The 12389-nt window shown below is 33.3% G+C and overlaps 1 protein-coding gene across 2 annotated transcripts; it reads left to right on the top strand.

The window, feature by feature from the left end:
- The first annotated feature begins 7576 nt into the window (after window positions 1-7576).
- On the top strand, window positions 7577-11606 carry LOC113778675 (SRSF protein kinase 2-like). Of its 2 annotated transcripts, XM_027324153.1 has the most exons (5): window positions 7577-7982; window positions 9022-9810; window positions 10305-10352; window positions 10452-10727; window positions 11092-11606. In XM_027324153.1, the coding sequence occupies exons 1-5, from the start codon at window positions 7800-7802 to the stop codon at window positions 11122-11124; spliced, it is 1329 nt and encodes a 442-aa protein (XP_027179954.1). In that variant the 5' UTR covers window positions 7577-7799; the 3' UTR covers window positions 11125-11606. The 2 variants fall into 2 exon arrangements, with proteins under 2 accessions (XP_027179954.1, XP_027179953.1); XM_027324152.1 differs by having other exon boundaries at window positions 10452-11606.
- Window positions 11607-12389: the final 783 nt, after the last annotated feature.

The raw sequence follows: 12389 nt of genomic DNA, 5'->3' as shown, positions 1-12389 counted from the left end.
AGAAGTGTGGAGAATAAGTGAAAGTCATTCAAAAGGGAGAAAAGAGAAATAGAAAATCATTAGATAGAGAATATTAAATTGTTTAATTGTATAAGAATTTTAAACACAACTAAGAAACAAGGGTAGATTTGGTAGATAAGATAAGGTAGTTGAACTAATTCTATTGATTCTTATCAGAATTAAGCATTCAGTTAGGATTCTTGTGCTGAAAAAAATACACAAAAGTTCAACACTACTTAACAAGTTCAACAAATGGATTTTCATTTATCAAACATTCAAAACATTTGAATGTCTGAAAAAGTTCAGATTCAGCACTTTTTATGTTATCAAATAGACTCTCAGAGCTTTGACGGAAGATTATTTGGAACAACAATTTTCTGTAACGATAATATATCACTTCTTGTTATGTAATTTATATCAGTTTTTTTAGCAAAAATTAAGTGGGATTGAAAAAATGTAATTTATATCAGTTTTTTTATCAAGAGAGCGGTGGGAATGAAAATTTTGTATGAGATAAAATGATTAAAATTTTAAAAAATAATTATGAATTGACTTAATTTTGCAACTAAAAAAGTTTCTCCAAAAAATTGTCTATCCAAATACACTCCTTGGTTTGAAAAAAAAAATAAACTCCTTGGTTTTATTAGACAATTAATTTTGATTAAAGAAGGGGTACCACCTACTACTTCAATATTGAAAAAAAAAGGACATAAAAAAAGAAATGATTTTTTCTGGTGAGCACTAGTTAATACAATTAAATTACACTTAATAAATCATTGGAATACGGACAATCACAAATATTGAATCCCTTAAATAATTTTTCAAATTAATCACGTATTTTCAAAAATTAACACCTAAAATCTCTTTTAATGATAAATTGCCAAAAGTGATTGGCAAAAGTGTTAAATTCGACTGATAAAATTGCCAAAAGTGAGGAATGGTTTTGCATATTATTTAGCAAAAATCTGGGCCAATGGTTCTTTTGGTGGACGTTAAAAAGAAAATGGTCTGGTTCAGTGTTGTCCTTAGCGCTATGTCGTGGACTGGACTTGTTTATTGTTTGGTCTATTGCTCGAACTGTCTTCTATAGTCCAACTTGCACAAGATCAGCCCATGCGTAGTCTACTTAAAGTTTGTCAGATCAGTCGAGAGTAATGGTTAAAAAATTAACGAGACAAGAAATTCTCAAATGTGAGATTACAATAAAAAGATGGAAGAGTTCTTCTCATCAAGGAGGGTTTTTAGAGTTGTTCTTATTGTCAAGTTCAGAATTTGAATTCTGGATCTGATAGTTGGAACGAGAAAGGTGTGGAGATATATGAAAAGGTAAAAAATTAAAATTAAAAAAAATATGAAAGAGATAAACAAATCACTATTTAAGTCTTTTTTTTTGTTGGTCCCTTGATTTGACAAGTAGATCAAACAAATGTGGAGGTGGTGGGAAGAAAGAGAGAGAAAATGGACAGGCGAAGAATGGAAAGAGAGGTGGTGATAGCGGCGGTGACAGAAGTAGGAATGGTAATAGAGGAAAAAAATGAATCGTAATTTTTTCTAATTATTATTTTTTAGTATCTTTGATTGATGTATTCAGGTGTTTTTGAGATACATTTACAAGTGTTATTTTGGATTTATATATGAAAAACTAGTAGTGTATATAAAAAACCTAATCCAAACAGAGTATTTGTAGCATAAGAATATGGCATTTTCTTCTTAGTAATGCCACAGTGGCACCAAGCTTGAGAAGTTCCCCTTTAGCAATTAGTGCATAACTATGCCCACTATCGTTGTTCTTTTTCTTTCTTTTGCATAAAGTATAGGTTGATAAAGGATGAGCAATAGATTAAGCCACACAACAGCAGTAATTAAAAAAATCCTTAGCACTAACTACTCCAAAACTGCCTTACCTGGAGTATTTATCACTAATATGAACAAGATGAGCTTTAAATTATTCTTAAACTTTATCCGAGTAACACGTTTCCAATCGTCATTATGGCTCAAGGCCCCAAGTGTAAAAGCTCAGGACCGCTCTGGCCGTGTAAAAGCTGTAACACTTCAGCTTCAACACTATCTGTGACTTGACCTTCATGACTCGAAATACAAAAATGTCAATCATTGCAACGCTACGCCCTTTTTTGGATGAGGACAAAGGGCTAGTTCCAAACAATAATAATTTGGATAGTAGATTATTGGATATAACTTTTAAAATATATATATAGAGAAAAATGCAGTTTTGGTACCTAAACTTTGACGCACGAGCGGTTTTAGTCCCCAAATTTTGGACGAAAACAAATTTGGTACCCAAACTTTCAATTTTGAGCACATTAAGTACCCTTGACGATTTTTTTTCCAAATTGTTACCGGAAAAAGCCATGTGACTGTCACGTGTCCGGCCAAAATGGAATTAAAAAAGGCAAAAAATGCAGTTTTGGTACCTAAACTTTGACGCACTAGCGGTTTTAGTCCCCAAATTTTGGATGAAAACAAATTTGGTACCCGAACTTTCAAATTTTGAGCACATTAAGTACCCTTGACTATTTTTTCCCAAATTGTTACCCAAAAAAGCCATATGACAGTCACGTGTCTGGCCACAATTGTATAAAAAAAGGCCAAAAAATGTCAAATGCCATTATAATACTAGGTATTAAATTTAAGGACTAATAGCGTAATAAAGAAAAAATCCAAGGACTAAATAACATCACATGAGTCAACAAAACCCAAGAACCGATACAAATGAGCTCCAATTCCAGTTCATTAATCTAAGAATCAAGTCACAAAATTTGTCTGGAATTGGAGCTCATTTGTATCGGTTCTTGGGTTTTGTTGACTCATGTGATGTTATTTAGTCCTTGGATTTTTTTTTATTACGCTATTAGTCCTTAAATTTAATACTTAGTATTAGAATGACATTTGATATTTTTTGGGCCTTTTTTTATACAATTATGGCCGGACACGTGACTGTCATATGGCTTTTTTCGATAATAATTTGGGAAAAAATAGTCAAGGGTACTTAATGTGCTCAAAATTTGAAAGTTCGCGTACCAAATTTGTTTTCGTCCAAAATTTGGAGACAAAAACCACTCGTGCGTCAAAGTTTAGGTACCAAAACTGCATTTTTGACCTTTTTTTATTCCATTTTGGCCGGACACGTGGCTTTTTCCGGTAACAATTTGGGAAAAAATTGCCAAGGGTACTTAATGTGCTCAAAATTTGAAAGTTCGGGTACCAAATTTGTTTTCGTCCAAAATTTGGGGACTAAAACCGCTCATGCGTCAAAGTTTAGGTACCAAAATTGCATTTTTCTCATATATATATTATAGCACTTTTTTGACATAATATATGTGAAATAAAACAGATGATTAAAAATATGTTAATGATACAAGTAAATAAAAATTAAAAAATAAACTACAATTCAAACAAATTCAATGATGGCTCAAAGTTTTTAAATGCAAGGATGAATATAACAACTTTACGAAATTTTGATACGCATAATTATATATAGAATTCACGTAAATAATAATTGATTTTAACATATTTGCTTAATATTATACAAACAATTTACGATGGACTACAGAAGGTGTTATGTTGTTCTGGTATAATTGAACAACTAATTGTTCATTCCCCCTCCCCTTGGGGTGAGTGGCTTAAATGGACAAATGGTTTTAGACGGTTCAATATAATTACCGAGGATTTATCATGACCTTTAAACATCTGGAGTCACACTCTTGGGTTTGTTTGGATTGCAAGATTTTCAAATAATAATTTCAGATTTTGTTTTACTTGCATCTAGAGGTGGCAATTTGTCCCAAGTTCCAATGGGTTACCCATGCTCATGGGGACTTTGGGCGGGATGGGTATTGGATTTTGATATTGGGTTTAAAATGGGACAAATCCCAATTGTACCCATTAATTGATGGGAATACTTGGGAAATACTTGGGTACCCATTGGGCTCAAATAACAAGGGCTTTGTTTGGTTTAACTATTTTTGGGGGGTATTTTTGAAAAATTTTATTATAGCAGTATATATGAAAAATTTTTACTATAAAATTTTTTTGAAATATTTGATATACTAATATGGATGGGATGTTTTTTGAGTTCTTGTATATTACTGTAACATTGTATTTGAAAAACTTATTTTTTGAAAAAATAGCCAATCCAAACGGAGTCTTAGATTCAAAAATTATCTTTAACAATTTTTATAGTCATACTAGAGAATATAATCTAGTAGTTTTCCTGATCATTATCCACAAGAATTTTCAACATTTCAGTCAATTTAGACCTGTCATCTTTGGACAATGATGAGAATAAATATTCAATACCTTAAGTACCTTGGCCATCTTGATATATGTTGGAATATGACTGTATATCTATTTTTTCGTTTATTTGTTAATCCAATTTTTGATGGGAATCCTGAGTATAAAGCACTTGCATGTTTATTTAATAAAATTTAAAAAAATTTAATAAATCAAAAATATTAAAATTATATAAAAAATAAAAATGAATTAAAGGAAAAAAATATGTAGAAAATAGATTTGGGTATTGGGCGGGATCAATCTAAACCCATCCCAAAGTGATCCCGCCCAACTTAGTCCCAAAATACATATGGGTAAGATTGGGCCCAAACCCATATGACCCGGTTCCATCACAAATCCAAGCAAATCCCGCCCATCCCGCCCATTTTGCCACCTCTACTTGCATCATACACACAATTTTCAGCCATTTTTTTATCTCTCATATATTACATCATAAAAAAGGTGCTACAATAATTATTTCAAATAACGTCCTTTCCAAATAAAATAAACATTTCAAATAACTTCCTATCCAAACAAACCTATAGTGTGTTTGGATTGTAAATTATTTGAGATATTTTTTATTGTAGCACTTTTTGTGATGTGATATATGTGAGATAAAAAAGTAATTGGGAAGATAAAAAGATGTATTGAAAATTGTAATGATGATGTAAGCAAATAAATTTGGGCAAATAATCTTCTGTCCTAGTCTGCAATTGGCCTTTAAAGTTATTTCTTTGTTTGTTATTTAATGCAGTCAAGGATGATGTTAGATACTTGAATTGCTATTTTTTGAGAAAAAAAAAATAATATTTTTTATAAATATTTTTTATCTTATATACATTAAATCGTTATAATATATTTTTTTATATAAAAAATGTTAAAGATAATAATCTAAACGGGATCTTTTGTTTGATACTTGACTCAAGCGGAGACTATACATTAAATGCTAATTAAGGGTTGGTTCTTGAACTAATCCAACTAATTCCGGTCAAGGTTCACCTTAGTCATTAAATATCGAAGTTGGGTTCAAAAAGCATAAACATATTAAAAACAAATTAATTGAGTTTGGCTTGACCACAGAAAAAGTGCAATCAACCTCAACACAATTATTAAGCATGATTAATGGATCAAGCCAAATTTTAACACGACAGAATTAGGCTACATTACACTAGTGTCGTCTGTCAAATACCGCAAATGCACGAACCTATGAAATACGGGGTAGAAGCAACTGTACTCAAAAGATGTCAATCCATGCTACCTAGAAAAAAAAAAAGAGAAAGAAAAAAAAAAAGCTAAAGGCACAAACTCCACATCAACAATCTTTTATTCGTTGCGTGCAACAAAATTTTCTATTTGAATTCGCTCTTCTTTATCTTCAGCATACATAGATTATCATTAAGGGTATAGTATCCACCTTAATCATTTGTTTTCCCGATTTAATTAAAGCAGATGGCGGTTGGCTAAGGCATATCAACATCTTCCCCATCGATTACTCCACCCCAACTAATAGACCTGTTTTATGCCGCCATCAAACATACACAATTTGAGTTTGTTTGGATAAGAGTTTGTTTGGATGATTTATTTGAAATAATTACTGTAGTTTTTTTATGATGTGATATATGTGAGATGAAAAGGTGATTGGGATGATAAAAAGGTAATTGAAATTTGTGAAGTAAATTATTTTGTTTTAAATTATCTCAATCCAAACAGTTACGTGATAGAAAAAGTTACATGACGTACCAAGAAACACATTGAGAATCGAGTTTTATGTTCAAATCTAATAACGTTATCGAATACTTGTTTGAATTAATATTTCGCTTGTATTATAAATATATTTTTAATTCATTTTTTTAATATATTTTTTACCATCTTTTTATCTTATATATATCACATCACAAAAAGTATTACAGTACTTATTCTAAATAATATTTCAAAAAATACTCTATCAAAACATTAGTTGAATACAGTACTATTTAAAATATTATATGAAATAATTATAACAGTATTTTTTTATGATACGATGTATTTGAGATAAAGAAATATTTGAAAAACTAAAGAATAATTGAAAAGCTTGTTTATGATGCAAGTATGAATTTTTTTTTAAATAATCATATATTTAAACAAACCTAAAAGAAATCCAATCGTTTTATACCTCAAGCTTACATAAAATCCACATGTATAGTATGGACTTGTTCTCAACCGCTTCTGATTTTGTCTGATTGATTCTTAAAAATCGAATTTTTAAAATTAACTTATGTGTTCTCGTTTGCCGTTAGAAAAACCATTTTAATGAATGCATAGGTATTCTTAAAAAAGTTGGAAAGCTAATTTTGACAAGTTAATGACCAAATAATCCTTATGTGCCAGAAACTTAGAAATTTGTGCTAAATGAATAAATTTTTAAATAATTAATTACTTTATTTATAAAAATTAAATGTAATCATTGAGTAAATTATAGAGATTGGATGAGAATTGGATTACTACATCTGAGAATTAAATTAGTATGAGAAAATTGGATTAATATAGGAGAGATTAGTATATTTGAGAATTGGATTAATATAAAAGAGATTGGGATTAGTACTGGAGGAATGAGAGATTGGGATGAGGAAGAATAGGTTATCTGACTTGTAGACACTTTAGTGATTATACTAAAATTGTGAGGGTATTTTTATTTTCACAACAAAATAATCTAGAATCAGAACCATAAAACAACCCAAACCTGATTATGATTTTTAGTTTTTTTCGGACCAACAAAAATCTAAAATCAGATTTCTAAAAGGAGTTGAGATTTTTAAAAATCAAAAGCTAAAATCAGATCCAAAAAATTAGTTGAGAACAAGCCCTGTATGTTGCCAACAAATTTCCTTGACACTAGCTCTTTAGATAGTAAAATCTTAGGATAATTCTGTTTGGAATGTAATTTTCTAAAACATAATATTGCTCTTTAGAAATTCTCCAAACATGTTTCTCAATTGTCATTTGTAAAACTCTTCCAAATAAATAATTTTTTGAGCCAAGTCCAATTTTCATGTCTATAAATAATCAAGGTAAAAATATAGAAGTATTTTACAATCATAGATGCAAGGACCATAAAAAGTAGACTTCCCACATTAACCCAAAATGGGTAAAGTCGGAAAGCAAATTCAACCCCTTCACCCTGATTTATTTTCACTAAAAATTATAAAAATAAAAAATATGTATTAGAAAAATGGGAAAAAAAGAGAGAAAAAACAAGAGCAAAAACAGGAGAAGCCTTGTGTTGAAGGCCACATGCCATACTAAACAGTTAACTCGCAAAGCAACATAAATCAGTTCTTTTCCTTCTTTTCAGTTTCCTCTGAATATATCTCTCCCACTTTTTTTTCAAGTCTTTCATTCCTTTCTAAATTATTTTCTGATTTTTAGCTTGCTTCAGCTTCATTTCTGCTGTAATTTGGAGATAAGAAGGCGAAGAAGATCAATTTCTGGAGAGATCGGCTTTTGCATTAAATTATATACATCGATCAATCATGTCTTGTTCTTCGTCGTCGGCGTCGGAGGATGAGGATGAGGGAATTGACTCTTACAGAAAAGGTGGATACCACGCGGTGCGAGTCGGCGATTCGTTCGCCGGTGGACGATACATCGCTCAGCGTAAACTCGGCTGGGGACAGTTCTCCACCGTTTGGCTGGCTTATGATACTCGATCATCTGTACGCTTTCCGTTTAATTTTTGAGTTAATTTGCATACTGTAGTTTTTAATTCATAAACTGGATGACATTAGAATTATTTAAATGGAGATCACCGTGTATGCTGCTGTAGTTATGAAAGTAATTTTTTTTTTTAATTATTGTGGACTGATTTGATTCGGAATCTTTGTGTTTGCTGCCAAATTCGGAAATATACTATGAATTTATTATTTGAAATGATCAGGTGCTTATATGACAATATGTTATCCAATTTTTCCTTTTCCTTATTAATCATTTGATCAGAGAGCTGGATTCCAGTTCTTTTATTTTGTTTTAAATATTTTAAATTCGTCTGGCAGGCAGTCGTATCTAAATTAGGTACAAAGGCATTAGTAGTATCATTTCTTAAGCTTCACTGAAGATTTTAATGCATGCTGTGTCGGTGTTTCACCTGTGATGCGGCTTAAATGCTTAATATCTGAGCTAATTTCTTCTTGGATTTGGAAATGTGAGCTTAAAGGTCCTTAGCAGTTGGAATAGCTTTGAATTACGTACGAAGTTACTCGTGCTTGTGGTTGCGGACTAAAAGTTTCCCCCTTCCCCCTTCCCCAAATGTGTTTGATGATCATTTGAAATTGTTTTCTAGCATTTATCACTACCACTGGTTGCTGAGGATTTAAACTAAATATAGTCATGTAAATAGGCATCATGAAGTAGTTTTGGTGCTGAAGCCTGAATTCTTGATAACAAGTTTTTAATTGGATTAAAGTGGTTTGCAAATTCGGTTTCTTGTCAGTCTTAGCTAAAATGGACAAATGATGATAGAATAATAAAGTCAATATTGTCATTAGTTGGCAGCCTGTTAGTTTCTATTTTTGAGGTAATGCACAATGTGTATATGTTGAGGAGCTCTGAACCATTTCAACTTGCCTTGCATAATGGTATGTTTTAGATAAACTTTTGGTAAATTCACTTGCCTATGTCTAAAGTGTCCTATTTATATCAGGTTGGATGCTTTTCTGGTGCTGATCATTGTTTTTCATTTTTTCCATCCTTATACAGAGATATGTTGCTCTGAAGATCCAAAAAAGTGCTCCACAATTTGCTCAAGCTGCTCTCCACGAAATTGAAATTCTTTCTGCTATTGCTGACGGTGATGCCTCTAATAGCAAATATGTCATACGCTTAGTAGACCACTTTAAGCACGCAGGCCCAAATGGACAGCATTTATGCATGGTCCTGGAATTTCTTGGTGATAGCTTGCTGCGGCTGATCAAATATAACCGCTACAAAGGCCTTGAGTTGAATAAGGTTCGGGAAATATGCAAATGCATTTTGACTGGACTTGATTACCTTCATAGGGAGCTTGGAATTATACATACAGATTTAAAGCCTGAAAATATTCTCCTGTGTTCTACCATTAATCCTTCCAAAGACCCAGTTAAATCAGGAATGACACCCATTCTTGAAAGGCCAGAGGGGAACCTAAATGGAGGTGCAGCAATAAATCTTGTTGAGAAGAAGCTCAAACAAAGGGCAAGAAGAGCAGTGGCTAGGATATCAGAAAGAAGAGCTTCAATGGGTGGGGTAGGAACAACCCCCAAGCCAGATAGATCCCTGGATGGAATCGATGTCAGATGTAAGGTCGTGGATTTTGGAAACGCATGTTGGTCGGATAAGCAATTTGCCGAAGAAATTCAAACAAGACAGTACAGAGCTCCAGAAGTCATACTTAGATCAGGATATTCTTTTTCTGCTGACATGTGGTCATTCGCTTGTACTGCTGTTGAGCTTGCTACTGGTGAAATGCTGTTTACTCCAAAAGAAGGACAAGGTTACAGTGATGATGAGGTAGTGGAAATATTTTGACTTCATGCATTGTCTTGTTACATAATCCAATAATTTAAAAGTTTTCTTCCTGCCTGCATGTGAGGTGTTAAGTTTCTTGGATTTCTTTAGAGGCAAAGAGAAAATGAGAACAAAGGATGAAAGTTTGCTTCTACACGAAAGCCATATTGGTAGTTCAATGGGTTTTTTTGGTTAATAAAAACATCTTGTCATGGATAACCTATGGTCTTGATCTTGGTTGTTTTTTCTGCTTTTTAAGAAAAATTCTAAGTACACATTTTTAAAACTCAAGCTAATTTAGAGGTAAACACCTCGATGCTTTTAGTAATGCCAAAGGTTAAATCTGCTGACTTGCACATTACCACTAGGAGCCCAACGATTATCCAGTGATTTCTCACCACTTTCAAATCTCCTTTATTTTAAGCTAACATTGCGGTATTTCTTCACTATTGATTTATCATCTGAGTCTGCATTTTTATTGTTTATTTTGCATGCAGGATCATCTCGCTTTGATGATGGAACTCCTTGGTAAGATGCCTAGGAAGGTGAGTGCATATACTGCCTCCTCTCTCTTGGTGAAAACCATTGATAAAGAAATCTAATTTCTGATTTTATTTTCTGTTCCAAATTTATTCTTGAGACAGATTGCCACTGGTGGGGCTCGGTCCAAGGATTACTTTGATAGATATGGAGATTTAAAGAGAATCCGAAGGCTAAAATACTGGCCACTTGATCGATTACTTGTTGATAAGTACAAATTTTCTGAGACAGATGCTAAAAAGTTTGCAGAGTTCCTTTGTCCTCTTTTTGATTTTGAACCAGAGAAGAGACCAACTGCTCAGCAGTGTCTACAACACCCATGGCTAAATATGGACAATCCGACAAAAAATGAGGTGAAAAGTGAGCCTACCATTGACAAGGTGAGTGTGGGGATGAGAAACCTACAGATTAAGGTGGGTAAGTGAAGTAGGTGGATTGGTTTGGTGGTTGCAGTACCTCTTTACATCCGTGTCTACCAGTATAACTATTCCATATGGTTTATTTTTGGGTTTTTTTGAAGTCGTAATAGTACCTGATCTTTTTGTTGCCTAAGATGTAATATAGTTAAGAATTTCCACAAGGAAATGATATGCATGAAGATTGACCTGGATGCTGATTTATGTAGCGCAAAGGCATTCCAGATGGTTGTCACCTCTGTCCACAAATTTGGTTAGCCTTTAACGTTTTTACTTACCAGGCAGCCTTAATTGTGGCTTACAGAAACTATCCCCTTCTTGAGAACAGGAAGCTGAACAACTACTCGATATCATCATATGACTACACTCAGTGACAGATTATCTGGCTGTGCAAGTATTCTTTGATTTTGACGTTGAGTTCTTGCCTTGTATCTCAAATATATTGGAGGAACTGGCAAGTGGAAGACAATGATTGCCTGATGAGGAACCTGAGCTGGCAACTGGAAGAAGTGGAATGTTGAGATGGGAAGTGTAAGCTTCTTCCGCTGTTGCGTTACTGAAGTGGTCCTCCGGCAGTTGAACAATTGGCCTGTGGTGTCCTATAATGGGATCGCAGCTGCTTGCTTTGCCTTCACGATCAACTTTGTTTTTTATGGATGCTTAGATATCTCAGTTATGGAAAGACATTATTGACTCGCTTTTGGGGTGGTCCGGCTGCTAAATTTCAACTAATTCATAATTTGTACAAGTGCTGTATCTTTGGGAATTTGAAACTGTAACTGAAATTTTGCAAATTGACCTTGATTACCTACTTGACATAATGTATTCTTGCATTTGTTCTGTATAAGTAATGTCTATGTTTTTGAAACTCAGCAGCATACGGTTAGAAGTAAAAGAGGAAATATTAGCAATATCGGATAAAAGCCAATTAGATGCGTCGGAATCGTAGGCCAGGTGAATGAAGTGTCGTTTACACTATCCTCTGGTTTGCTCGTGACCTGGAAGAGAGCTTTTCCTTTTCTAGCCCGGTTGTAGTTTCACTATCATACTTGAAATTGGAACAGGATAATCTTGTGTAGTTTTCTCAAGGAAATGAGATGTGCAGAATGTGAGATTGCCCCGAAATATTGTTTGGAAATGCACGGGCGCAAGTGATTTCTTGCAAATTGCATTTCTGCTACGGAAAGTGTTGACAATGAAAGCCCAGTTCGCGCGCTGCACAGTTTGGACTTCGGAGTCCCTTCTGGGATCACAGATACAACTGTCACGAGTCTTCTTTTCTTGTTTGGCAACCCACTCAGGATGTTCTTCTTTTAGTAACCACACTCATTGACAAGCCATCTTATCCTCAACTTTTGCAAAATTGGATGATTTCCCAACTCCTGATATATTACCTGTATTCCTCGAACATTTTGCGGAATTTACCAGGACATTTTCTTGTCGTTGAGCGTCCAAACTGCACTATGCTGAAATTATAATGTAAATAGGACTCTCAAAGACGAATTACGAAAATTGTCAACTATAATTTGCAACAAGTTGTATGTGAGTGCTTAAATTAGATTAATTTTTATTATAATAATAGTGTATATACTGTCAGTTTTTACTGAACGATAACTATGTAAAATT

The sequence above is a fragment of the Coffea eugenioides genome, chromosome 7 (assembly GCF_003713205.1).
Source record: "Coffea eugenioides isolate CCC68of chromosome 7, Ceug_1.0, whole genome shotgun sequence".
NCBI lineage: Eukaryota > Viridiplantae > Streptophyta > Magnoliopsida > Gentianales > Rubiaceae > Coffea > Coffea eugenioides.
This window is presented reverse-complemented; position numbering and strand designations above follow the sequence as displayed.

Excerpts from the sequence above, each read along its gene's own strand:
- LOC113778675 (XM_027324152.1), top strand. The coding sequence starts at position 7,800 with ATGTCTTGTTCTTCGTCGTCGGCGTCGGAGGATGAGGATGAGGGAATT. Across the intron at positions 7,983-9,021 it reads CTTATGATACTCGATCATCT|AGATATGTTGCTCTGAAGAT; the intron begins GTACGCTTTCCG and ends ATCCTTATACAG. Across the intron at positions 9,811-10,304 it reads AAGGTTACAGTGATGATGAG|GATCATCTCGCTTTGATGAT; the intron begins GTAGTGGAAATA and ends TTTTGCATGCAG.